The 25,996-nt window shown below is 47.3% G+C and overlaps 1 protein-coding gene across 1 annotated transcript in view; it reads right to left on the bottom strand.

Annotated features, from left to right (window-relative positions):
* LIPE (lipase E, hormone sensitive type) overlaps positions 1 to 20,039 on the bottom strand; it is a 32,568-nt gene extending 12,529 nt beyond the window's left edge. The window contains exons 1-5 of the mRNA XM_085564529.1: positions 18,672 to 20,039; positions 16,235 to 16,325; positions 14,864 to 15,009; positions 8,262 to 8,447; positions 4,791 to 5,094 (exon numbers count right to left, since the gene is read on the bottom strand). Of these exons, the coding sequence (XP_085420655.1) occupies positions 4,791 to 5,094; positions 8,262 to 8,447; positions 14,864 to 15,009; positions 16,235 to 16,325; positions 18,672 to 19,238 (1,294 nt within the window). The 5' untranslated portion in view covers positions 19,239 to 20,039. The remainder of the gene's footprint in view (positions 1 to 4,790; positions 5,095 to 8,261; positions 8,448 to 14,863; positions 15,010 to 16,234; positions 16,326 to 18,671) is intronic.
* Between the last annotated feature and the right edge of the window lie 5,957 nt (positions 20,040 to 25,996).

The raw sequence follows: 25,996 nt of genomic DNA, 5'->3' as shown, positions 1-25,996 counted from the left end.
CTGGCGACGGTTTCGGGGAGAAACGGCGAAAATTCGGTGAAAATCGGGCGAAAAACGGGCGAAAAATGGGTGAAAATCGGGGGAAAATTGGGGGAAAATTGGGGGAAATGGGATTTGGGGACATTGGGGACATTGAGAAGGTCAAGAGGACATTGAGAAGATGGAGAACATTGGGGACACTGGGATAAAATGGGAGAAAAATGGGAAAAATGGGATTGGGGACATTGAGGACATTGAGAACCTTGAGGACATTGGGGACATTGGGAACACTGAGCAAAAATGGGGAACAATGGGAAAAACTGGGGGAAAATTGGGAAAAAATGGGATTGGGGACATTGGGGACATTGATGGGATTTGGGGACATTGGAGGTATTGGGGACATTGGGAAAAAATGGGAGAAAAATGGGAAAAATGGGATTGGGGACATTAGGGGCATTGGGGACATTGGGGACATTGGGGATGTTGGGGACATTGGGGACATTGAGGAAAAATGGGAGAAAAATGGGAAAAATGGGAAAAAATGGGATTGAGGACATTGGGGGCATTGGGGACATTGACGGGATTTGGGGACATTGGAGGTATTGGGGATATTGGGAAAAAATGGGAAAAATGGGAAAAATGGGATTGGGGACACTGGGGACATTGGGGACATTTGGGACATTGGGGATATTGGGAAAAAATGGGAGAAAAATAGGAAAAATGGGATTGGGGACATTGGGGACATGGGGGGCATTTGGGACATTGAGCAAAAATGGGGAACAATGGGAAAAAATGGGGGAAAATTGGGAAAAAATGGGATTGGGGACATTGGGGACATTGAGGAACTTGAGGACACTGAGGCTCATTGGGGACATTGGGACAAAATGGGGAAAAATTGGGAAAATTTGGGACTGGAGACACTGGGGACATCGAGGACATTTGGGGCCATTTAAGGACATTTTGGGGAGATTTGGGGACATTTGGGGACAGGGGGTGACATCGCGGCGCCGTCGGGGCCCCGGCGGCCGGCACGGCCTGGGGGACGCACACGCCCAGCGCCACCGCCCGCAGCGACACCCCCAGGCACAGGTTGCCCCCCGCGCTGTCGCCCGCCAGGCAGACGCGCTCCGCCGTCGAGCCTGGCGACGGTTTCGGGGAGAAACGGCGAAAATTCGGTGAAAATCGGGCGAAAAACGGGTGAAAAACGGGCGAAAAATGGGTGAAAATTGAGGGAAAATTGAGGGAAATGGGATTTGGGGACATTGGGGACATTGAGAAGGTCAAGAGGACATTGAGAAGATGGAGAACATTGGGGACACTGGGATAAAATGGGAGAAAAATGGGAAAAATGGGATTGGGGACATTGAGGATATTGAGGACATTGGGGACATTGGGGACATTGGGATAAAATGGGAGAAAAATGGGAAAAATGGGATTGGGGACATTGGAGACATTGAGAACCTTGAGCACATTGGGGACATTGGGGACATTGGGATAAAATGGGAGAAAAATGGGAAAAAAGGGATTGGGGACATTGGAGACATTGAGAACCTTGAGCACATTGGATACATTGGGGACGTTGGGAAAAAATGGGAGAAAAATGGGAAAAATGGGATTGGGGACACTGGGGACATTGGGGACATTGAGGACATTGGGGACATTGGGGATGTTGGGAAAAAATAGGAGAAAAATGGGAAAAATGGGATTGGGGACATTGGGGACATTGAGAACCTTGAGCACATTGGGGACATTGGGGACATTGGGAAAAAATGGGAGAAAAATGGGAAAAAATGGGATTGGGGAAATTGGGGACATTGATGGGATTAGGGGACATTGGAGGTATTTGGGATATTGGGAAAAATGGGAGAAAAATGGGAAAAATGGGATTGGGGACATTGGGGACATTGGGGACATTGAGCAAAAATGGGGAACAATGGGAAAAAATGGGGGAAAATTGGGAAAAATGGGATTGGGGACACTGGGGACATTGGGGACACTGAGGACATTGGGGACGTTGAAGAAAAATGGGAGAAAAATGGGAAAATGGGAAAAAATGGGATTGAGGACATTGAGGACATTGATGGGATTAGGTGACATTGGAGGTATTGGGGATATTGGGAAAAAATGGGAGAAAAATGGGGAAAATGGGATTGGGGACAATGGGGACATTGGGGACATTTGGGACATTGGAGGTATTGGGGAAAAATGGGAGAAAAAATGGAAAAGTGGAATTAGGGACATTGGGGACATGGGGGGCATTTGGGACATTGAGCAAAAATGGGGAACAATGGGAAAAAATGGGGGAAAATTGGGAAAAATGGGATTGGGGACATTGGGGACATTGAGGAACTTGAGGACACTGAGGCTCATTGGGGACATTGGGACAAAATGGGGAAAAATTGGGAAAATTTGGGACTGGAGACACTGGGGACATCGAGGACATTTGGGGCCATTTAAGGACATTTTGGGGAGATTTGGGGACATTTGGGGACAGGGGGTGACATCGCGGCGCCGTCGGGGCCCCGGCGGCCGGCACGGCCTGGGGGACGCGCACGCCCAGCGCCACCGCCCGCAGCGACACCCCCAGGCACAGGTTGCCCCCCGCGCTGTCGCCCGCCAGGCAGACGCGCTCCGCCGTCGAGCCTGGCGACGGTTTCGGGGAGAAACGGCGAAAATTCGGTGAAAATCGGGCGAAAATCGGGTGAAAATTGGGGGAAAATTGGGGGAAAATTGAGGGAAATGGGATTTGGGGACATTGGGGACATTGGGGACATTGACGGGATTTGGGGACATTGGAGGTATTGGGGATATTGGGAAAAAATGGGAGAAAAATGGGAAAAATGGGATTGGGGACATTGGAGACATTGAGAACCTTGAGCACATTGGATACATTGGGGACGTTGGGAAAAAATGGGAGAAAAATGGGAAAAAATGGGATTGGGGAAATTGGGGACATTGATGGGATTAGGGGACATTGGAGGTATTTGGGATATTGGGAAAAAATGGGAGAAAAATGGGAAAAATGGGATTGGGGACATTAGGGGCATTGGGGACATTGGGGACATTGAGGATGTTGGGACATTGAGCAAAAATGGGGAACAATGGGAAAAAATGGGAGAAAATTGGGAAAAATGGGATTGAGGACATTGGGGACATTGGGGACATTGAGGACACTGAGGCTCATTGGGGACATTGGGACAAAATGGGGAAAAATTGGGAAAATTTGGGACTGGAGACCCTGGGGACTTTGGGGACATTTGGGGCCATTTAAGGACATTTTGGGGAGGTTTGGCGACATTTAGGGACAGGGGGTGACATCGCGGCGCCGTCGGGGCCCCGGCGGCCGGCACGGCCTGGGGGACGCGCACGCCCAGCGCCACCGCCCGCAGCGACACCCCCAGGCACAGGTTGCCCCCCGCGCTGTCGCCCGCCAGGCAGACGCGCTCCGCCGTCGAGCCTGGCGACGGTTTCGGGGAGAAACGGCGAAAATTCGGTGAAAATCGGGCGAAAAACGGGTGAAAATCGGGTGAAAATTGGGGGAAATGGGATTTGGGGACATTGGGGACATTGGGGACATTGAGAAGGTCAAGAGGACATTGAGAAGATGGAGAACATTGAGGACACTGGGATAAAATGGGAGAAAAATGGGAAAAATGGGATTGGGGACATTGAGGACATTGAGGACATTGGGGACATTGGGGACATTGGGATAAAATGGGAGAAAAATGGGAAAAAATGGGATTGGGGACATTGGAGACATTGAGAACCTTGAGCACATTGGAGACATTGGGGACATTGGGAAAAAATGGGAGAAACTGGGAAAAAATGGGACTGGGGACACTGGGGACATTGACAGGATTTGGGGACATTGGAGGTATTGGGGATATTGGGAAAAAATGGGAGAAAAATGGGAAAAATGGGATTGGGGACACTGGGGACATTGGGGACATTGAGGACATTGGAGGTATTGGGAAAAAATGGGAGAAAAATGGGAAAAATGGGTTTGGGGACATTGGGGACATTGAGGACATTGGGGACATTGGAGGTATTGGGGAAAAATGGGAGAAAAATAGGAAAAATGGAATTGGGGACATTGGGGACATTGGGGGCATTGTGCAAAAATGGGGAACAATGGGAAAAAAGGGGGAGAAATTGGGAAAAAATGGGATTGGGGACATTGGGGACATTGGGGACATTGGGGACATTGGGGACATTGGGGACATTGAGGACACTGAGGCTCATTGGGGACATTGGGCAAAAATGGGGAACCATGGGAAAAAATGGGGCAAAACTGGTAAAAGTGGGATTGGGGATATGGTGGACATTGGGGACATTGAGGACATTGGGGATGTTGAGAAAAAATGGGAGAAAAATGGGGAAAAATGGGATTGGGGACATTGGGGACATTGGGGGCATTGGGGACACTGAGCAAAAATGGGGAACAATGGGAAAAAATGGGGGGAAATGGGAAAAATGGGATTGGGGACATTGGGGACATTGGAGGTATTTGGGACATTGGGAAAAAATGAGGGAAAATTGGGAAAAAATGGGAGAAAAATGGGGAAAAATGGGACTGGGGACATTGAGGACATTGGGAAAAAATGGGAGAAAAATGGGGGGAAATGGGGGAAAATTGGGGAAAAATGGGACTGGGGACTTTGGGGACGTTGGGAAAAAATGGGTGAAAAATGGGAAAACATGGGGGAAAATTGGGGGAAAATGGGAGAAAAATGGGAGAAAACTGGGAAAAAACGTGGGAAATCTGGGATAAACCCCCCAAAAACCCAAATTTTTTGGGGGCCAGCACCCACCCAGCATCCTGCAGTGGCGCAGCGCCCAGCAGTAGGCGTAGAAGCATTCCTCGAGGGCGCGCGGGAAGGGCGCCTCGGGCGCCAGGGCGTAATCCACCGAGAGGATGGGGGTCCCCAAATCCCGCGCCCACCCCCTGAGGTAGGGCTCGTGGGAGCGCGAGGTCTGCGCCACGAAGCCGCCGCCGTGGAAGTGCACCAGGAGCCCCGGGCTGGGCGGCAGCGGCGCGCCCCGGCGCCAGGGGAACGGCGACGGCGGCCAGGGAGCCCCGTCCTGCCGGCTCAGGGCGCTCAGGGCGGCCGAGTCCTGGAGAAAATGGGAGAAAACGGGGGAAAAGGTCAAAAAAATGGGGGAAATCGGCTGAAAATTGACCCGAATGGCAGCAAAAATTCGGTCAAAATGGACCCAGGATTGACTCAGAATTCAGTAAAAATTCGGTCAAAATGGACCCAGGATTGACCGAGAATTCAGTAAAAATTCAGTCAAAATGGACCCAGAATTCAGTAAAAATTCACCGAAAGTGGACCCAGAATTGACCCCAAGTTCACATGAAAGTCACCCCAAATTCATCCCAAATCCACCCAGAATTCAGCCAAAATCCCTCCAAATCCACCCAAAATCCTGTCACCATTTGGCTGAATTTTGGCTGAATTTTGGTTGAATTTTTCTTGAATTTTGGCTGACGTTTTGTTGAATTTTGGGTGGATTTTGGGTGGATTTTGGGTGAATTTTGGGCCCCCAAGCCCCCCTGGCAGTGGCCCAGGAGCCCCGTCCTGCCGGCTCAGGGCGCTCAGGGCGGCCGAGTCCTGGAGAAAATGGGAGAAAATGGGGGAAAAGGTCAAAAAAATGGGGGAAATCGGCTGAAAATTGACCCAAATGGCAGCAAAAATTCGGTCAAAATTGATCCAGAATTGACCCAGAATTCGGTAAAAATTTGGTCAAAATGGAACCAGGATTGACCCGAAAGGCAGCAAAAATTTGGTCAAAATGGACCCAGAATTCGGTAAAAATTCGGTCAAAATGGACCCAGGATTGACCCGAAAGGCAGCAAAAATTTGGTCAAAATGGACCCAGGATTGACCCAGAATTCGGTAAAAATTCGGTCAAAATGGACCCAGGATTGACCCAGAATTCAGTAAAAATTCACCAAAAGTGGACCCAGAATTGACCCCAAGTTCGCATGAAAGTCACCCCAAATTCATCCCAAAATCACATGAAAGTCATGCAAAAGTCACCCCAAATTCATCCCAAATCCACCCAGAATTCAGCCAAAATCCCTCCAAATCCACCCAAAATCCTGTCACGATTTGGCTGAATTTTGGGTGGATTTTGGGTGGATTTTGGGTGAATTTTGGGTGAATTTGGGTTGAATTTTTGTTGAATTTTGGCTGAAGTTTTGTTGAATTTTGGGTGGATTTTGGCTGAATTTTGGGTGGATTTTGGGTGGATTTTGGGTGAATTTTGGGTGAATTTTGGGCCCCCAAGCCCCCCTGGCAGTGGCCCAGGAGCCCCGTCCTGCCGGCTCAGGGCGCTCAGGGCGGCCGAGTCCTGGAGAAAATGGGAGAAAATGGGGGAAAAGGTCAAAAAAATGGGGGAAATCGGCTGAAAATTGACCCGAATGGCAGCAAAAATTTGGTCAAAATGGACCCAGGATTGACCCAAAAGGCAGCAAAAATTTGGTCAAAATCGACCCAGAATTCATTAAAAATTCACCAAAAATTGACCCAGGATTGACCCAAATGGCAGCAAAAATTCAGTCAAAATGGACCCAGAATTGACCCAGAATTCGGTAAAAATTCGGTCAAAATGGACCCAGAATTGACCCAGAATTCGGTAAAAATTCAACAAAAATGGACCCAGGATTGACCCAAAAGGCAGCAAAAATTCGGTCAAAGTGGACCCAGAATTCGGTAAAAATTCGGTCAAAATGGACCCAGAATTCGGCAAAAGGCAGCAAAAATTCGGTCAAAATGGATCCAGGATTGACCCAAAAGGCAGCAAAAATTTGGTCAAAATGGACCCAGGATTGACTCAGAATTCGGTAAAAATTCGGTCAAAGTGGACCCAGGATTGACCCAGAATTCGGTAAAAATTCGGTCAAAATGGACCCAGAATTGACCCAGAATTCGGTAAAAATTCACCAAAAATCGACCCAGAATTGACCCAAAATTCACCCCAAATTAATCCAACATTCTCCCTAAATTCGCACAAAATTTGGCAAAATTCACTCCAAATTCACCCAAAATCTCATGAAAGTCACCCCAAAGTCACCCCAAATTCATCCCAAATCCACCCAGAATTCAGCCAAAATCCCTCCAAATCCACCCAAAATCCTGTCACCATTTGGGTAAATTTTTGCCGAATTTTGGGTGGATTTTTGCTGAATTTTGCTGAATTTTGGGCTGATTTTTTTTGTGAATTTTGAATTAATTTTGAATTAATTTTGGGTGAATTTTAGGTGAATTTTGGCTGAATTTGGGGTGAATTTTGGGCCACCAAAAAAAACGGGGGGAAAATGGGGAAAAATGGGAAAAAAGAGCAAAAAAATCCCCAAAAATTCAATTTAAATCCCCAAAAATCCCATTTTAACCCCTGAAATTTTCCCAAAAATTGTCCCAAATGTTCCCGGAATTCCCGGAATCCCCGAAATTCCTGGAATTCCCACCTGTCCACCAAAAATTCCCCAAAATATCCCAAAAAAATTTTTAAAAATCCTTCAAATTAGCCCAAAAAAATCCCCAAAAATTCCCAAAAAATCCTGAAAAAATTGCCCAAAAAATCACAAAAATTCAGAAAAAAATCCCCCAAGCACCTTGAATAAAATCCCCAAAAAATCCCCAAAAATCCCCAAAAAATCCCTCAAATTAGCCAAAAAAATCCCCAAAAATCCCAAAAATTCGGAAAAACCCCTGAAAAAAAAAATCCCAAAAATTTAGAAAAAATCCCCAAAACACCTTGAAAAATCCCAAAAAAATCCCCAAAAAATCCCCAAAACACCTTGAAAAAATCCGATAAAATTTTTTTTAAATCCTAAAAAATTCCCCAAAAATTCCCCAAAAAATCCCCAAAAATCCCTCAAATTAGCCCAAAAAATCCCCAAAATTTCCCCAAAAATCCTGAAAAAAATTCCCAAAAAATTCCCAACGTTCTCCCACAAAAATACCAAAAGAACCCACCCAAAATGTATCAAAAAATGGGCAAAAAATAGCAAAAAATTCAATTTAAACCCTCCAAAATACCCAAAAATTCCCAAAAAAATTCCCAAAAAATTCCCAAAAATAGAGCAAAAATTTAGCCAAAAAATGGGCCAAAAATAGACAAGGAATAGCCAAAAAATGGGCAAAAAATAGGCAAAAAATAGCAAAAAATTCAATTTATACCCCGTAAAGTGACATATAAAGGCCCCAAAACCCCCTGAAATTGTCCCAGATTTTCCCGGCTGGAATTCCCGGAATTCCCGGCGTTGTTCCCACCTGTCCCTGGCGCAGGTGGTAGGAGAGCAGGCGCAGGTGCAGCGGGGCGGGGCCCAGGTGAGCCCCGGGCGGGGCGATGGTGACGCTGCGCGACGGGTCCCGGGCCAGGGGCAGCTCCAGGGGCTCGGGGGGCACGGCCAGGGCGCGGCACAGCCCCACCTGCACGGCCGTCAGCGAGGCCACCGACTGCGGAGAGGGGAAAAAAAACGGGATCAATCCTAAAATCCCAAAATTTACCCAAAAAATCCCCAAGGTTCTATAACAAAAGGGGAAAAAATGGCGAAAAAACGATGAAAAACGGTGAAAAAACGGCAAAAAACGGTCAAAAAACGGGCTCAAAATGGGTAAAAAGGGATTTAGGAGCCTGAAATTCCCAAATCCCAAAAAAATCCCAAAATTTTAGCCCAAAATGCGAAAAAACGGTGAAAAAACGGGCTCAAAATGTGAAAAAATCACCAGAAATGGGATTTAGGATCCTCCAAATCCCTAAAAAGGGATTTAGGAGCCTGGAATTCCCAAATCCCAAAAAAATCCCAAAATTGTAGCCCAAAATGCGAAAAAACGGCGAAAAAACGATGAAAAACGGCGAAAAAATGATGAAAAACAGTCAAAAAATGGGCTCAAAATGGGTAAAAAGGGATTTAGGAGGCTGGAATTCCCAAATTCCCAAAAAAAGCCCCAAGGTTCTATGACAAAAGGGGAAAAAACGGCGAAAAACGGTCAAAAAACGGGCTCAAAATGTGAAAAAAATCACCAGAAATGGGATTTAGGATCCTCCAAATCCCTAAAAAGGGATTTAGGATCCTGAAATTCCAAATAATGGGATTTAGGATCCCAAAAATCCCCAAATTCACCCCAAAAAACAGCCAGGGCGCGGCACAGCCCCACCTGCACGGCCGTCAGCGAGGCCACCGACTGCGGAGAGGGGAAAAAAAACGGGATCAATCCTAAAATCCCAAAATTTACCCAAAAAATCCCCAAGGTTCTGGGCCGAAATGGGAAAAAACAGTGAAAAAACGGCGAAAAACGGTGAAAAAACGATGAAAAACGGTCAAAAAACGGGCTCAAAATGGCTAAAAAGGGATTTAGGATCCCAAAAATCCAAAGAAGGGATTTAGGAGCCTGGAATTCCCAAATTCCCAAAAAAAGCCCAAAATTTTAGCCCAAAATGGAAAAAAAATGGTGAAAAAATGGGCTCAAAATATAAAAAAATCACCAGAAATGGGATTTAGGATCCTCCAAATCCCTAAAAAGGGATTTAGGATCCTGAAATTCCCAAATCCCCAAATTTTAGCCCAAAATGGGAAAAAGCGGCAAAAAAACTATAAAAAAGGTGAAAAAACGAGGAAAAATGCGGAAAAAATGACGAAAAACGGTGAAAAAACTATGAGAAATGGTAAAAAGAAGGTCTCAAAATCCCTAAAAAGGGATTTAGGATCCCAAAAATCCCTAAAAATGGGATTTAGGATCCCAAAAATCCCTAAAAATGGGATTTAGGAGCCTGAAATTTCCAAATCTCAAAAAAATGCCAAAATTTTTGCCCAAAATGGGAAAAAATGGCGAAAAAAACGATGAAAAACGGTCAAAAAACGGGCTCAAAATGGGTAAAAAGGGATTTAGGAGCCTGGAATTCCCAAATTCCCAAAAAAGCCCAAAATTTTAGCCCAAAATGGGAAAAAATGGTGAAAAAACAATGAAAAACGGTGAAAAAACGGCGAAAAACGGTCAAAAAACGGGCTCAAAATGGTTAAAAAGGGATTTAGGAGCCTGAAATTCCAAATAATGGGATTTAGGATCCCAAAAATCCCCAAATTCACCCCAAAAAACAGCCAGGGCGCGGCACAGCCCCACCTGCACGGCCGTCAGCGAGGCCACCGACTGCGGAGAGGGGAAAAAAACGGGATTTAGGAGGCTGGAATTCCCAAATTCCCAAAAAATCCCAAAATTGTAGCCCAAAATGCGAAAAAACGGCGAAAAAACGATGAAAAACGGCGAAAAAACAGTGAAAAAATGGGCTCAAAATGGGTAAAAAGGGACTTAGGATCCCAAAAATCCAAAGAAGGGATTTAGCAGCCTGGAATTCCCAAATTCCCAAAAAAAGCCCCAAGGTTCTATGAGAAAAGGGGAAAAAACGGCGAAAAACGGTCAAAAAACAATGAAAAACGGTCAAAAAACGGGCTCAAAATGGGTAAAAAGGGATTTAGGAGCCTGGAATTCCCAAATCCCAAAAAAATCCCATAATTTTAGCCCAAAAGGAGAAAAAACGGCGAAAAAACGACAAAAAATGGCAAAAAAACGACGAAAAATGGCGAAAAAATGGGCTCAAAATGGCTAAAAAGGGATTTACGATCCCAAAAATCCAAAGAAGGAATTTAGGAGCCTGAAGTTCCAAATAATGGGATTTAGGATCCCAAAAATCCCCAAATTCACCCCAAAAAACAGCCAGGGCGCAGCACAGCCCCACCTGCACGGCCGTCAGCGAGGCCACCGACTGCGGAGAGGGGAAAAAAAACGGGATTTAGGAGGCTGGAATTCCCAAATTCCCAAAAAATCCCCAAGGTTCTATGACAAAAGGGGAAAAAACGGCGAAAAACGGTGAAAAAACGATGAAAAACGGTCAAAAAACGGGCTCAAAATGGCTAAAAAGGGATTTAGGATCCCAAAAATCCAAAGAAGGGATTTAGGATCCTGAAATTCCAAATAAAGGGATTTAGGATCCCAAAAATCCCCAAATTCACCCCAAAATTCCGCGGCGAAAGCCCCAAAAAACAGCCAGGGCGCGGCACAGCCCCACCTGCACGGCCGTCAGCGAGGCCACCGACTGCGGAGAGGGGAAAAAAAATGGGATCAATCCTAAATTCCCAAAATTTACCCAAAAAATCCCCAAGGTTCTGGGAAAAAACGGCGAAAAACGGTGAAAAAACGATGAAAAACAGTCAAAAAACGGGCTCAAAATGTGAAAAAAATCACCAGAAATGGGATTTAGGATCCTCCAAATCCCTAAAAAGGGATTTAGGATCCTGAAGTTCCAAATAATGGGATTTAGGATCCCAAAAATCCCCAAATTCACCCCAAAAAACAGCCAGGGCGCAGCACAGCCCCACCTGCACGGCCGTCAGCGAGGCCACCGACTGCGGAGAGGGGGAAAAAAAACGGGATTTAGGAGGCTGGAATTCTCAAATTCCCAAAAAATCCCAAAATTGTAGCCCAAAAGGGGAAAAAACGGCGAAAAAACGATGAAAAACGGTGAAAAAACGATGAAAAACGGTCAAAAAACGAGCTCAAAATGGGTAAAAAGGGATTTAGGATCCTGAAATTCCCAAATCCCAAAAAAATCCCAAAATTTTAGCCCAAAATGGGAAAAAATGGTGAAAAAACGGCGAAAAATGGACAAAAAACGGGCTCAAGATCGCTAAACAGAATGATTTAGGAGCCCAAAAATCCCAGAAATCCCTAAAAACGGGATTTAGGAGCCTGGAATTCCCAAATCCCCAAAAAATCCCAAAATTTTTGCCCAAAATGGGAAAAAACGGCAAAAAAACGATGAAAAACGGCGAAAAAACGACGAAAAACAGTCAAAAAACGGGCTCAAAATGGATAAAAAGGGATTTAGGATCCCAAAAATCCAAAGAAGGGATTTAGGAGCCTGAAGTTCCAAATAATGGGATTTAGGATCCCAAAAATCCCCAAATTCACCCCAAAAAACAGCCAGGGCGCGGCACAGCCCCACCTGCACGGCCGTCAGCGAGGCCACCGACTGCGGAGAGGGGAAAAAAACGGGATCAATCCTAAAATCCCAAAATTTACCCAAAAAATCCCCAAGGTTCTGGGCCAAAATGGGAAAAAACGACGAAAAACAGTGAAAAAACGATGAAAAACGGTCAAAAAACGGGCTCAAAATGTGAAAAAATCACCAGAAATGGGATTTAGGATCCTCCAAATCCCTAAAAAGGGATTTAGGAGCCTGGAATTCCCAAATCCCAAAAAAATCCCAAAATTGTAGCCCAATAGGGGAAAAAACGGCGAAAAAACGATGAAAAACGGTGAAAAAATGAGGAAAAACGGTCAAAAAACGGGCTCAAAATGGCTAAAAAAGGGATTTAGGATCCCAAAAATCCAAAGAAGGGATTTAGGAGCCTGGAATTCCCAAATTCCCAAAAAAACCCCAAAATTTTAGCCCAAAATGGAAAAAAAATGGTGAAAAAATGGACTCAAAATGTGAAAAAAATCACCAGAAATGGGATTTAGGATCCTCCAAATCCCTAAAAAGGGATTTAGGATCCTGAAATTCCCAAATCCCCAAATTTTAGCCCAAAATGGGAAAAAGCGGCAAAAAAACTATAAAAAAGGTGAAAAAACGAGGAAAAATGCGGAAAAAATGACGAAAAACGGTGAAAAAACTATGAGAAATGGTAAAAAGAAGGTCTCAAAATCCCTAAAAAGGGATTTAGGATCCCAAAAATCCCTAAAAATGGGATTTAGGATCCCAAAAATCCCTAAAAATGGGATTTAGGAGCCTGAAATTTCCAAATCTCAAAAAAATGCCAAAATTTTTGCCCAAAATGGGAAAAAATGGCGAAAAAAACGATGAAAAACGGTCAAAAAACGGGCTCAAAATGGGTAAAAAGGGATTTAGGAGCCTGGAATTCCCAAATTCCCAAAAAAGCCCAAAATTTTAGCCCAAAATGGGAAAAAATGGTGAAAAAACAATGAAAAACGGTGAAAAAACGGCGAAAAACGGTCAAAAAACGGGCTCAAAATGGGTAAAAAGGGATTTAGGATCCCAAAAATCCAAAGAAGGGATTTAGGAGCCTGGAATTCCCAAATCCCAAAAAAATCCCAAAATTGTAGCCCAAAATGGAAAAAAAATGGTGAAAAAATGGACTCAAAATGTGAAAAAAATCACCAGAAATGGGATTTAGGATCCTCCAAATTCCTAAAAAGGGATTTAGGATCCTGAAATTCCCAAATCCCAAAATTTTAGCCCAAAATGGGAAAAAGCGGCAAAAAAACTATAAAAAAGGTGAAAAAACGAGGAAAAATGCTGAAAAAATGATGAAAAACGGTGAAAAAACTATGAGAAATGGTAAAAAGAAGGTCTCAAAATCCCTAAAAAGGGATTTAGGATCCCAAAAATCCCTAAAAATGGGATTTAGGATCCTGAAATTTCCAAATCTCAAAAAAAAGCCAAAATTTTAGCCCAAAATGGGAAAAAATGGCGAAAAAAACGATGAAAAACGGTCAAAAAACGGGCTCAAAATGGCTAAAAAGGGATTTAGGATCCTGAAATTCCCAAATCCCCAAAAAATCCCAAAATTTTTGCCCAAAATGGGAAAAAATGGTGAAAAAATGAGGAAAAACGGTGAAAAAATGGGCTCAAAATGCCTAAAAAAGGGATTTAGGATCCCAAAAATCCCAAAAATCCCTAAAATGGGATTTAGGATCCTGAAATTCCCAAATCCCAAAAAATCCCCAAATTTTAGCCCAAAATGGAAAAAAAATGGTGAAAAACGTGAAAAAATGGGCTCGAAATGGGTTTTTTTGGGGTCCTGAGTCAATTTTTGGGGTTTTTTGGGTTTTTTTGGAGGGTCCCGAGTCGGTTTTTTGGGGTTTTTGGGGGGATTTTTTGGGGTTTTTTGGGGTTTTTTGGGGTTTTTTTGGAGTTTTTTTGGGGTTTTTTGGGGGTTTTTGGGGATTTTTTGGGGTTTTTTGAGGTTCCAAGCCAGTTTTTGGGGGTTTTTTGGGGTCCCGGATCCATTTTTTGGGTTCCCGAGCTGTTTTTTGGGTTTTTTGGGGTTCTGAGTAATTTTTTGGGGGTTTTTTGGGGTCCCGGATCCATTTTTTGGGGTCCTGAGCCCTTTTTTTGGGGTTTTTTGGGGTCCCGGATCCATTTTTTGGGGTCCCGAGCCGGTTTTTGGGGTTTTTTTGGGGTTCTGAGCCCGTTTTTTGGGGTTTTTTGGGTTTTTTTGGGGTTCTGAGCCCGTTTTTTTGGGTTTTTTGGGGTGCCGGATCCATTTTTTGGGGTCCCGAGCCAGTTTTTTGGGGTTTTTTGGGGTTTTTTGAGGTTCTGAGTCAGTTTTTTGGGGTTTTTTGAGGTCCCGAGTCCATTTTTTGGGGTCCCGAGCCGGTTTTTTTGGGTTTTTTTGGGGTTTTTTGGGGTTCTGAGCCCGTTTTTTGGGGTCCCGAGCCGGTTTTTTGGGGTCCCAAGCCATTTTTTGGGGTTTTTTTGGGGTTCTGAGTCAGTTTTTGGGGTGTTTTGGGGTCCCGAGTCCATTTTTTGGGGTCCCGAGCCATTTTTTTGGGTTTTTTGGGAGTTTTTGGGGTTCTGAGCCCGTTTTTTGGGGTTTTTTGGGGTCCTGGATCCATTTTTTGGGGTCCCGAGTCCATTTTTTGGGATCCTGAACCGGTTTTTTGGGTTTTTTTGGTGTTCTGAGCCCGTTTTTTTGGGTCCCAGATCCATTTTTTGGGGTCCCGAGCCCGTTTTTTGGGGTTTTTTGGGGGTTCTGAGTCATTTTTTTGGGGTTTTTTGGGGTGCCGGATCCATTTTTTGGGGTCCCGAACCGTTTTTTTGGGGTTTTTTTGGGTTTTTTTTGGGTTCTGACCGCCAGCAGCTCGGTCTCGGTGAGGTTCCAGAAGCTTTTCCAGAAATGCACGTCCAGGTTCTGCGTCAGCCGCTCGAACTCGGCCCCGCGCAGCTCCGGGTCCAGCGCGAACTTGCCGCTGGTGAAGAGCGACCCCGCCGCCACCCCTGGCCAAAAAAACCCCAAAATCAGCCCAAAATCCTCGTGGGGGAGAGCCAGAAATACCAAAAGTCACTTTGTCGTCCCAAAAAACCCCAAAATCCAACCAAAAACCCCCAAAATCCAACGAAAAACCCCCAAAATCCAACGAAAAAACCCCAAAATCAGCCCAAAATCCTCGTGGGGAGAGCCAAAAATACCAAAATTCACTTTGTTGTCCCAAAAAAACCCAAAATCCAACGAAAAAACCCCAAAATCAGCCCAAAATCCTCGTGGGGAGAGCCAGAAATACCAAAATTCACTTTGTTGTCCCAAAAAAACCCAAAATCCAACGAAAAAACCCCAAAATCAGCCCAAAATCCTCGTGGGGAGAGCCAGAAATACCAAAATTCACTTTGTTGTCCCAAAAAATCCCAAATTCACCCCAAAATCTGCTCAGGGGAGAGCCAAAAATACCAAAATTCACTTCGTTGTCCCAAAAAACCCCAAATCCAACAAAAAAAGCCCCAAAAACCCCAAATTCACCCCAAAATCCATCTGGGGAAACCGAAAAACCCCAAATTCACCCCAAAAAACCCAAAATCACCCCAAAATATTTTTGGGGAGACACAAAAACCCCAAAAGTCCCAAAATTCTCCTAAAAATCCAAAATTCACCCAAAAAACCAAAAATTCACCCAAAATTCCCGAAAGTTCACCCAAAAATTCCCAAAAATTCCCCCCAATTCTCAAAAATTTTGCCAAAATTCCCCTAAAATTCCAAAAAAATCCACCCAAAAATCCAGAAATTCACCAAAAACGTCCCAAAAATGGCCCAGAAATCCAAAATTCACCCAAAAACCCCAAAAATTCACCCAAAATTCCCAAAAATCCCCAAAAATCCCCCAAAATTCTCAAAACTTCCCCAAAATCCCCCCAAAATTCCCAACATTTCCTGAAAAAATCCTAAAAATCCAGAAATTCACCCAAAATCACAAAAAATTGACCCAAAATTCCCAAAATTGCCCAAAATTGCCCAAAATTTCCGGAATTTGCGGGAATTTGGCGCTCACCGATGCTGGGGTCGCGGTCGTGGTCGTTCTCACCAAAAAATGCCAAAATTCCCCAAAAATTCCCAAAAATTCACCCAAAAATCACCCAAAATCACAAAAAATTGACCCAAAATTCCCAAAAAGTCCCAAAATTGCCCAAAATTGCCCAAATTTGCTCAAATTTGCCCAAATTTGGCGCTCACCGATGCCGGGGTCGCGGTTGCAGTAGTTCTCGCCGAAGGACACGAGGCCGATGGCCAAAGTCTGCAGGAACGGCCGAAGCGACGGCACGAACTGAGGAGAAGACACCATGGTCAGGAGAAGCCACCATGGTCAGGAGAACCTTCAAGAAACTCCAAAAAACCTCCGAGAAACTCCAAAAAACCTCCAAGAAACTTGAAGAACATCCAAGAAACTCCAGAAAAACCTCAAAAAACTCCAAAAAACCTCTGAGAAACTCCAAAAAACCTTCAAGAAACTCCAAAAAACCTCCAGGAAACTCGAAGAACCTCCAAGAAACTTGAAGAACCTCCAAGAAACTCCAAAAAAACCTCAAAAAACTCCAAAAAACCTCCAAGAAACTTGAAGAACCTTCAAGAAACTCCAAAAAAACCTCAAAAAACTCCAAAAAACCTCTAAGAAACTTAAAGAACCTCCAAGAAACTCCAAAAAACCTCCAAGAAACTCGAAGAACCTTCAAGAATCTCCAAAAAAACCTCAAAAAACTCCAAAGAACCTCCAAGAAACTTGAAGAACCTCCAAGAAACTCCAAAAAACCTCAAAAAACTCCAAAAAACCTCCAGGAAACTCCAAAAAACCACCAAGAAACTTGAAGAACCTTCAAGAAACTCCAAAAAAACCTCAAAAAACTCCAAAAAACCTCCAAGAAACTCCAAAAAACCTCCAAGAAACTTGAAGAACCTCCAAGAAACTTGAAGAACCTTCAAGAAACTCCAAAAAAACCTCAAAAAACTCCAAAAAACCTCCGAGAAACTCTAAAAAACCTCCAAGAAACCTGAAGAACCTTCAAAAAACCTCCAAGAAACTTGAAGAACCTTCAAGAAACTCCAACAAAACCCCAAAAAACTCCTAAAAAAACCTCAAGAAACTCCAAAAAACCTCTCAGAAACTCCATAAAACCTCCAAGAAACTCCAAAAAACCTCCCAAAAACCTCCAAAAACCTCCAAAACTTCCCAAATTCCCCAAAAAAACCTGTCTCACCTGGAAGCCGAGGCAGCGGCCGTAGAAGCATCCGTTGTGCATGGTGCTGAACTCGCGCAGCACCACGGCGCTGATCCCTTCCTCCCCGTCCTCCTCCTCCTCCTCCTCCTCCAACCAACCCAGCCAAGCTTGGCCAAGCAATGGTCAACAGAGCCAAGAGCAACCAACCCAACCAGCCCAAACCTTCTAAAAAACCTCCAAGAAACTCCAAAAAACCTCCAAGAAACTCCAAGAAACTCCAAAAAACCTCCAAGAAACTCCAAAAAAACCCCAAAAAAATCTCAGAAACTCCAAAAAACCTCCAAGAAACTTGAAGAACATCCAAGAAACTCCAAAAAACCTCCAAAAAAACTCCATGAATCTTGAAGAACCTTCAAGAAACTCGAAAAAAACCTCCAAGAAACTTGAAGAACCTTCGAGAAACTTCGAAAAAACCTCCATGAATCTTGAAGAACCTTCAAGAAACTCCAAAAAACCTCCAAGAAACTCCAAAGAACTTGAAGAACCTCCAAAAAACCTCCAAGAAACTCCAAAAAACCTCCAAGAAACTCCAAAAAACCTCCGAGAAACTCCAAAAAACCTCCAAGAAACCCCAAAAAACCTCCCAAAAACCCCCAAAACCCCCCAAAATCCCCCCAAAACCTCACCTGGAAGCCGAGGCATCGGCCGTAGAAGCATCCGTTGTGCATGGTGCTGAACTCGCGCAGCACCACGGCGCTGATCCCTTCCTCCCCGTCCTCCTCCTCCTCCTCCTCCTCCTCCAACCAACCCAGCCCAGCTTGGCCAAGCAATGGTCAACGGAGCCAAGAGCAACCAACCCAACCAGCCCAAACCTTCTAAAAAACCTCCGAGAAACTCCAAAGAACCTCCAAGAAACTCCAAAAAACTCCAAAAAACCTCCAAGAAACTCCAAAAAACCTCCAAGAAACTCCAAAAAAACCCAAAAAACCTCCAAGAAACTCCAAAAAACCTCCAAGAAACTTGAAGAACCTCCAAGAAACTCCAAAAAACCTCCAAGAAACTTGAAGAACCTCCAAGAAACTCCAAAAAACCTCAAAAAACTCCAAAAAACCTCCGAGAAACTCCAAAAAACCTCCAAGAAACTCCAATAAACTCCAAAAAACCTCCAAGAAACTTGAAGAACCTTCAAGAAACTCCAAAAAAACCCCAAGAAACTCCAAAAAACCTCTGAGAAACTCCATAAAACCTCCAAGAAACTTGAAGAACCTTCAAGAACCTCCAAAAAAACCTCAAAAAACTCCAAAGAACCTCCAAGAATCTTAAAGAACCTTCAAGAAACTCCAAAAAACCTCAAGAAACTCCAAAAAACCTCTCAGAAACTCCATAAAACCTCCAAGAAATCCCAAAAAACCTCCCAAAAACCCCCAAAACCCCCCAAAATCCCCCCAAAACCTCACCTGGAAGCCGAGGCATCGGCCGTAGAAGCATCCGTTGTGCATGGTGCTGAACTCGCGCAGCACCACGGCGCTGATCCCTTCCTCCCCGTCCTCCTCCTCCTCCTCCTCCTCCAACTGTCCATCGGGGAACAGCCGCCCACCCTTGGCCTTGGCCGCCATCTTGGCCGCCAGCACCAAGATGGCGCGCAGCTGGCCCAGCGCGGCGGCCACGGCCTCCAGCTCGGCGGCGTTGGCGGCGGCGCGGAAGAAGATGGCGCGCCGCCGCGCCGCCACGTGCCGGCACTTCTCCACGGCGCGCTCCAGGCACGTGTGGACAACCTCCAGCAAGCTCCGGTAGCCGTTGCCCGGCGTGGCCTCGTCCAGGTCGAAGTTGGGTGCCACCTGGGCCAGGTGGGCCAAGGCGGGGCCAAGATGGCGGCCGTGGCGCTGGAGGGCGGCGCAGGCGGCGGCCAAGCGCCGGGCGGGGTCGGTGGTGGTGGTGGTGGTGGTGGTGGTGGTGGTGGCACAGGGCGAGAAGAAGGCCAGGTTGTCGCCGGCCAAGAGTTGGAGGGATTGGAGGAGGTCCATGGTGGGGAGTGGGAGGGACTGGGAGGGAACTGGGAGGGACTGGGAGGGACTGGGAGGGACTGGGAGGGAACTGGGAGGGACTGGGATGGACTGGGAGGGACTGGGAGGGAACTGGGAGGGACTGGGAGGGAACTGGGATGGACTGGGAGGGAACTGGGAGGGACTGGGAGGGAACTGGGAGGGACTGGGAGGGAACTGGGATGGACTGGGAGGGAACTGGGAGGGACTGGGAGGGACTGGGAGGGAACTGGGAGGGGTAAAAAGGGAGTTTGGGGTTACTGGTTTGTACTGGGAGGGAACTGGGAGGGACTGGGAGGGACTGGGAGGGAACTGGGAGGGACTGGGAGGGACTGGGAGGGACTGGGAGGGACTGGGAGGGACTGGGAGGGAACTGGGAAGGGTAAAAAGGGAGTTTGGGGTTACTGGTTTGTACTGGGAGGGAACTGGGAGGGACTGGGAGGGACTGGGACGGGACTGGGAGGGAACTGGGAGGAACTGGGAGGAACTGGGAGGGACTGGGAGGGACTGGGAGGGAACTGGGAGGGACTGGGAGGGAACTGGGAGGGACTGGGATGGACTGGGAGGGAACTGGGAGGGACTGGGAGGGGTTAAAAGAGGATTTGGGGTTACTGGTTTGTACTGGGAGGGACTGGGAGGGGATTGGAACAAACTGGGATGGACTGGGGGGAACTGGGAGGGACTGGGAGGGGTAAAAAGGGGGTTTGGGGTTACTGGTTTATACTGGGAGGGAACTGGGAGAGGACTGGGAGGGACTGGGAGAGGTAAAAAGGGAGTTTGGGGTTACTGGTTTATACTGGGAGAGGATTGGGAGGGAACTGGGAGGGACTGGGATTAACTGGGAGGGAACTGGGATGGACTGGGAGGGACTGGGAGGGACTGGGATAAACTGGGAGGGACTGGGAGGGAACTGGGAGGGAACTGGGAGGGAACTGGGATGGACTGGGAGGGACTGGGATGGGGTTTGGGGTTACTGGTTTATACTGGTTTGGGGTTTGGGGTTACTGGGAGCTCCTGACCAGTCCTGGGGGGGTCCTGGAATGTCCAAACTGGTCCAAACTGGTCCAAACTGGTCTGGACTGGGATGAACTGGGAGGGCTCTCAGACGTCACCAATCCAAACTGGTCCAAACAGGTCCGAACTGGTCCAAACTGGTCCAAACTGGGATGAACTGGGAGCGTCCGGGGATCTCCTGGCCGGTCCTGGGGGGGTCCAAACTGGTCCAAATTGGTCCGGACTGGTCCAAACTGGGATGAACTGGTCCAAACTGGTCGGGACCGGGAGGGTCCTTAGATGCCACCAATCTAAACTGGTCCAAACTGGTCCAAACTGGGATGAACTGGTCCAAACTGGGAGGGCTCTCAGAGGTCACCGATCCAAACTGGTCCAAACTGGTCCGGACTGGGATGAACTGGGAGGGTCCGGGGCTCTCCTGGCCGGTCCTGGGGGGGTCCAAACTGGTCCGAACTGGTCCGGACTGGGATGAACTGGGATGGTCCTCAATGCCCACTGGGATCCACTAGTCCAAACTGGTCCAAACTGGTCCAAACTGGTCCGGACTGGTCCAAACTGGTCCGGACTGGGATGAACTGGGATGAACTGGGAGGGCTCTCAGAGGTCACCGATCCAAACTGGTCCAAACTGGTCCAAACTGGTCCAAACTGGTCCGAACTGGGATGAACTGGGAGGGTCCTCAGAGGTCACCAATCCAAACTGGTCCAAACTGGTCCAAACTGGTCCAAACTGGTCTGAACTGGGAGGGTCCGGGGCTCTCCTGGCTGGTCCTGGGGGGGTCCAAACTGGTCCAAACTGGTCCAAACTGGGATGAACTGGTCCAAACTGGTCGGGACCGGGAGGGTCCTTAGATGCCACCAATCCAAACTGGTCCAAACTGGTCCAAACTGGTCCAAACTGGTCCAAACTGGTCCAAACTGGGATGGTCCTCGATGCCCACTGGGATCCACCGGTCCAAACTGGTCCAAACTGGGATGAACTGGGAGGGTCCGGGGCTCTCCTGGCCGGTCCTGGGGGGTCCAAACTGGTCCGGACTGGGATGAACTGGTCCGGACTGGTCCAAACTGGTCCGGACTGGGATGAACTGGGATCTACTGGGAGGGCTTTCAGAGGTCACCAATCCAAACTGGTCCAAACTGGTCCAAACTGGTCCGGACTAGTCCAAACTGGGATGAACTGGGATGAACTGGGATGGTCCTCAGAGGTCACCAATCCAAACTGGTCCAAATTGGTCCAAACTGGTCTGAACTGGGAGGGTCCGGGGCTCTCCTGGTCGATCCTGGGGGGGTCCAAACTGGTCCAAACTGGTCCGGACTGGGATGAACTGGTCCAAACTGGTCGGGACCGGGAGGGTCCTCAGATGCCACCAATCCAAACTGGTCCAAACTGGTCCAAACTGGTCCAAACTGGGATGAACTGGGAGGGCTTTCAGAGGTCACCGATCCGAACTGGTCCAAACTGGGATGAACTGGTCCAAACTGGGATGAACTGGGATGAACTGGGAGGGTCCGGGGCTCTCCTGGCCGGTCCTGGGGGGTCCAAACTGGTCCGAACTGGTCCGAACTGGTCCAAACTGGTCGGAACTGGTCCGGACTGGTCGGGACCGGGAGCCGAGCTCGGCTGGCGGGGGGAGGGGCGGGGGGAGGGGCGGGGGGAGGGGCGGGGCCCGGGCCCCTCCCCCACCCTGAGCGGCCCCCGGGGGTGGGGGAGGGGGAAAATCCAACGTTTCCTCCCCGAAAAATCCCCAAAAAGGAGAAAATTCCCAAAAAATGCTGAAAAAGACCAAAAATTCCCAACAAAAAATCCCCAAATTCCCCAAAAAATCCCGAAAAATCTCAAAATTCCCAGAAAAAAAAACAAAAAAAACAATAATTCCCCAAAAAAGCCCCAAAAATCCCCCCAAAAAATCCCAAAATTCCCAAAAAAATCCCAAAAGTTCCTCCCAAAAATCCCCACCAAAAATTCCAAAATCCCCCCAAAAAATCCCCAAAACTCCCCAAAATTTCAGCAAAATCCCCCCTAAAATCCCCCAAAATGCCAAAAATTCCCCAAAAATCGCCAAAATCCCCCCCAAAATACCCAAAAAAACCCTAAAATACCCCAAAATCCCCCCAAAATTCCTAAATTCTCCCTAAAATCCCCCCAAAAATCCCCCAAAATTCCCAAAAAATCCCCCCAAATCCCCCCAAAAAACCCAAAATCCCCCCAAATCTCCCCAAAAATCCCCAAATTCTCCAAATCTCCCCCAAATCCCCAAATTCTCCAAATGTCCCCAAAATCCCCCTAAAAATCCTCAAAAAACTTGCAAAAATCCCAAAAATCCCCCCAAAAACTCCCAAATTCCCCCCAAAATCTCCCAAAAAAATCCCCAAAACATCCCCAAAAATCCCCCCAAAATCTCCCAAAAAATCCCCAAAAATTCCCCCTAAAATCCCTCCCAAAAAACCCCAAATCCCTCCAAAATCTCCCCAAAAATCCCCAAAATTCAGCAAAATCCCCCCTAAAATCCCCCAAAATCCCAAAAATCCCCCCAAACCCCCCCAAAAATCCCCAAAATTCTCCCTATCTCCCCAAAATTCCCCAAAATTCCCCCAAAATCCCCAATTTCCCCCCAAAATCCCCCCTAAAAATCCTCCAAAAACTTGCAAAAATCCCAAAAAATCCCCCAAAATCTCCCCAAAACTTCCCAAAATCTCCTCCCAAAAAATCCCTAAAAATCCCCAAAAAACCCCAAAATCCCCCAAAATCTCCCCAAAAAACCCCAAAAATCCCCAAATTTCCCCTCCCCCCCCAAACTCGCTTCGGGGGTGGGGGAGGGGCCGGGAGAGGCCAAAAAAAAACCAAAAAAATTTTGGGCAAAACCCAAAAATTTGGGGAATTTTGGGCCAGAGGGGAACGGGGGGGGGAGGGGCGGCCAAAGGGAACCGGGACAGGGGACGGGGGGGGAGGGGAAATTTGGGAATTTTGGGGGGATTTTGGGGAGAATTTGGGAATTTGGGGGGATTTTGGGGAGAATTTGGGAATTTTGGAGGATTTTGGGAATTTGGGGGGGAATTTGGGGGGTTTTGGGGGAATTTGGGGGGATTTGGGGGGTTTTGGGATTTTTGGGGGGATTTTTTGGGGGATTTTGGGGAGAATTTGGGGGGGATTTGGGGATTTTTTGGGATTTTTGGGGGGATTTTGGGGGGATTTTGGGGGGAATTTGGGAATTTGGGGGGGATTTGGGGATTTTTTGGGATTTTTTTTGGGGATTTTTTTTGGGGATTTTTTTTTGGGATTTTTTGGGGGGATTTTTCGAGGGATTTTGGAGGTTTTTGGGGATTTTGGGGGGGATTTTGGGGATTTTTGGGGATTTGGGGGGATTTGGAAGGATTTGGGGGGCATTTTGGGGAGAATTTGGGGATTTTGGGGGGATTTTGGGGGTTTTGGGGGAATTTAGGGGAGAATTCGGGAATTTTGGGGAGTTTTGGGGATTTGGGGGGGTTTTGGGGGGAATTTGGGGGAAATTGGGGATTTTCTGGAATTTTTGGGGGGATTTTTGGGGGATTTTTGGGATTTTGGGGGGATTTTGGGGGGAATTTGGGGGGATTTTGGGGGTTTTTGGGGTATTTGGGGATTTTGGGGGATTTGGGGGGATTTGGGGGAGAAATTGGGAATTTTGGGGGGATTTTTGGGATTTTGGGGGAATTTGGGGGGATTTTGGGGGGAATTTCGGGGTTTTGGGGGGATTTTGGGGGGAATTTGGTTTTTGGGGGGGGATTGTGGGGGATTTGGGGAATTTTGGGGATTTTTTTAGGATTTTGGGAGATTTTAGGGGAGATTTTCAGAATTTTAGGGGATTTTAGGGGGGATTTGGTGTTTTTTGGGGTATTTTGGGGGGATTTGGGGGAATTTTGGGGGGAAATTTGGGGATTTTGGGGAGAAATTGGGAATTTTGAGGGGATTTGGGGGGGATTTTGGGTTTTTTTGGGGTATTTTGGGAAAAATTTGGGGGATTTGGGGGGATTCTGGGGGAATTTGGGGGGAATTTGAGTTTTTGGGGTATTTTGGGGGATTTGTGGATTTTTGGGGGAATTTTTGGGGATTTTGGGGGGATTTGGGGAGATTTTAGGGGGAATATTTGGGGGATTTGGGGAGTTTTTTGGGGATTTTGGGGGGGATTTTTTTGGGAATTTTTTGGGGGATTTTTTGGGGATTTTTTGGGATTTTTCGGGGGAGTTCAGGGGGAATTTTTTTTAAGATTTGGGGATTTTGGGGATTTTAGGGAAATTTTGGAATGGGGGAGGAAAATTTTGGGGGGATTTTGGACGAATTTGGAACATTTTAGGACGGGGAGGGGAATTGGCGGAATTTTGGGAGATTTGGGGCTGATTTGGGGGATTTCAAGGCAATTTTCGTTTTTTTTTTTTTAATTTTGGGGGAATTTTGGGGCGGGGAGTAGAATTTGGGGGGATTTTGAGATTTTCCGGCGAGTTTTGGAGTTTTTTTGGGGCGATTTTGGGGCTTTTCCCTCCATTTTTTGCCATTTTTGCCCATTTTGGGTCATTTTGTCACTTTTTGCTTTTTTTTTATCAATTTTGGGTCATTTTCTGCCACTTTTTTACCCTTTAACCTCCTCCCGTGCCCGATTTTGGCGATTCTGGGGCAATTTCGGGAACTTTTGGTCAAATTTGGGTCAATTTTAGTCAATTTTGGGTCAATTTTTGTCGATTTTTGTCAATTTTGGGGAAATTTTTCCCCCTTTTCCGGCCCCTCCCCCCTCCCCTCCCCCTCCCCGGCCTCTTTCCCCTCCCCCCCCCCAAATTTTTGGGTCCCCCCCAAATTTTTTGGGTCCCCCCCCCAAAATTTTGGGCCCCCCCCAGGGGCGCTCCCACCTGTGGCTCCCCCGCCCCGCCACTTCCGCACACGTGACCCGGCAGCGTCCAATCAGCGCTCTCCCCTTCCGCAGGTTGGAGGGGGTGACTCCAGCCGACCAATCAAAGCGCGGCGTTTCGCCATCACGTGAGAGGGAAGCGACCAATCAGAAGCGAGAAGCGCGGGGCGCGTCGCCATGGCGACGCGGCCGGCCCGGTCACGTGACGGCCGCGGCCTAAAAAGGCTTCAAAAATCGACCCCAAAAAAAAGTCCCAAAAACGGCGAAAAAAGCCCCAAAAACGCCCCAAAAACGCCCCGAAATGACCCAAAACGGCTCCCAAACCCCGCGCGCCGCCCAAAAGCGCCGGAAAAATGCCCCAAAATGGCGAAAAAGTGACCAAAAATGTGCCGAAATGGCCGCCAGTGTCCCCAGATGTCCCCGAATGTCCCCAAATGTCCCCAAGTGTCCCCAAATGTCCCCAAATGTCCCCAAAACGTTCCCAGGGCTGGTCTGGGTTGTCCTTGTGTCCTCAAAGTGTCCCCAAGGCCACCCCAGGTGTCCCCAGGTGTCCTCAAAGTGTCCCCAAGGCTACCCCGAGTGTCCCCAGGTGTCCCTGAGGTGTCCCCAGGTGTCCCCAGGTGTCCCCAAGGCCACCCCAGGTGTCCCCAGGTGTGTCCCCGTGTCCCCAGGGTGTCCCCAAGGCCACCCCAGGTGTCCCCAGGTGTCCCCAAAGTGTCCCCAAGGTCACCCCAGGTGTGTCCAGGGTGTCCCCAAAGTGTCCCCAAGGCCACCCCAAGTGTCCCCAAGGTGCCCCCAGGTGTCCCCAGGTGTCCCCAAAGTGTCCCCAAGACCACCCAGGTGTCCCCAAAGT

The sequence above is a fragment of the Lonchura striata genome, chromosome 33 (genome assembly GCF_050655825.1).
Source record: "Lonchura striata isolate lonStrDom1 chromosome 33, ASM5065582v1, whole genome shotgun sequence".
NCBI classification, from domain to species: domain Eukaryota; kingdom Metazoa; phylum Chordata; class Aves; order Passeriformes; family Estrildidae; genus Lonchura; species Lonchura striata.
Note: the sequence above shows the minus strand (reverse complement) of the source record. Positions and strands in the feature narration are given on the sequence as shown.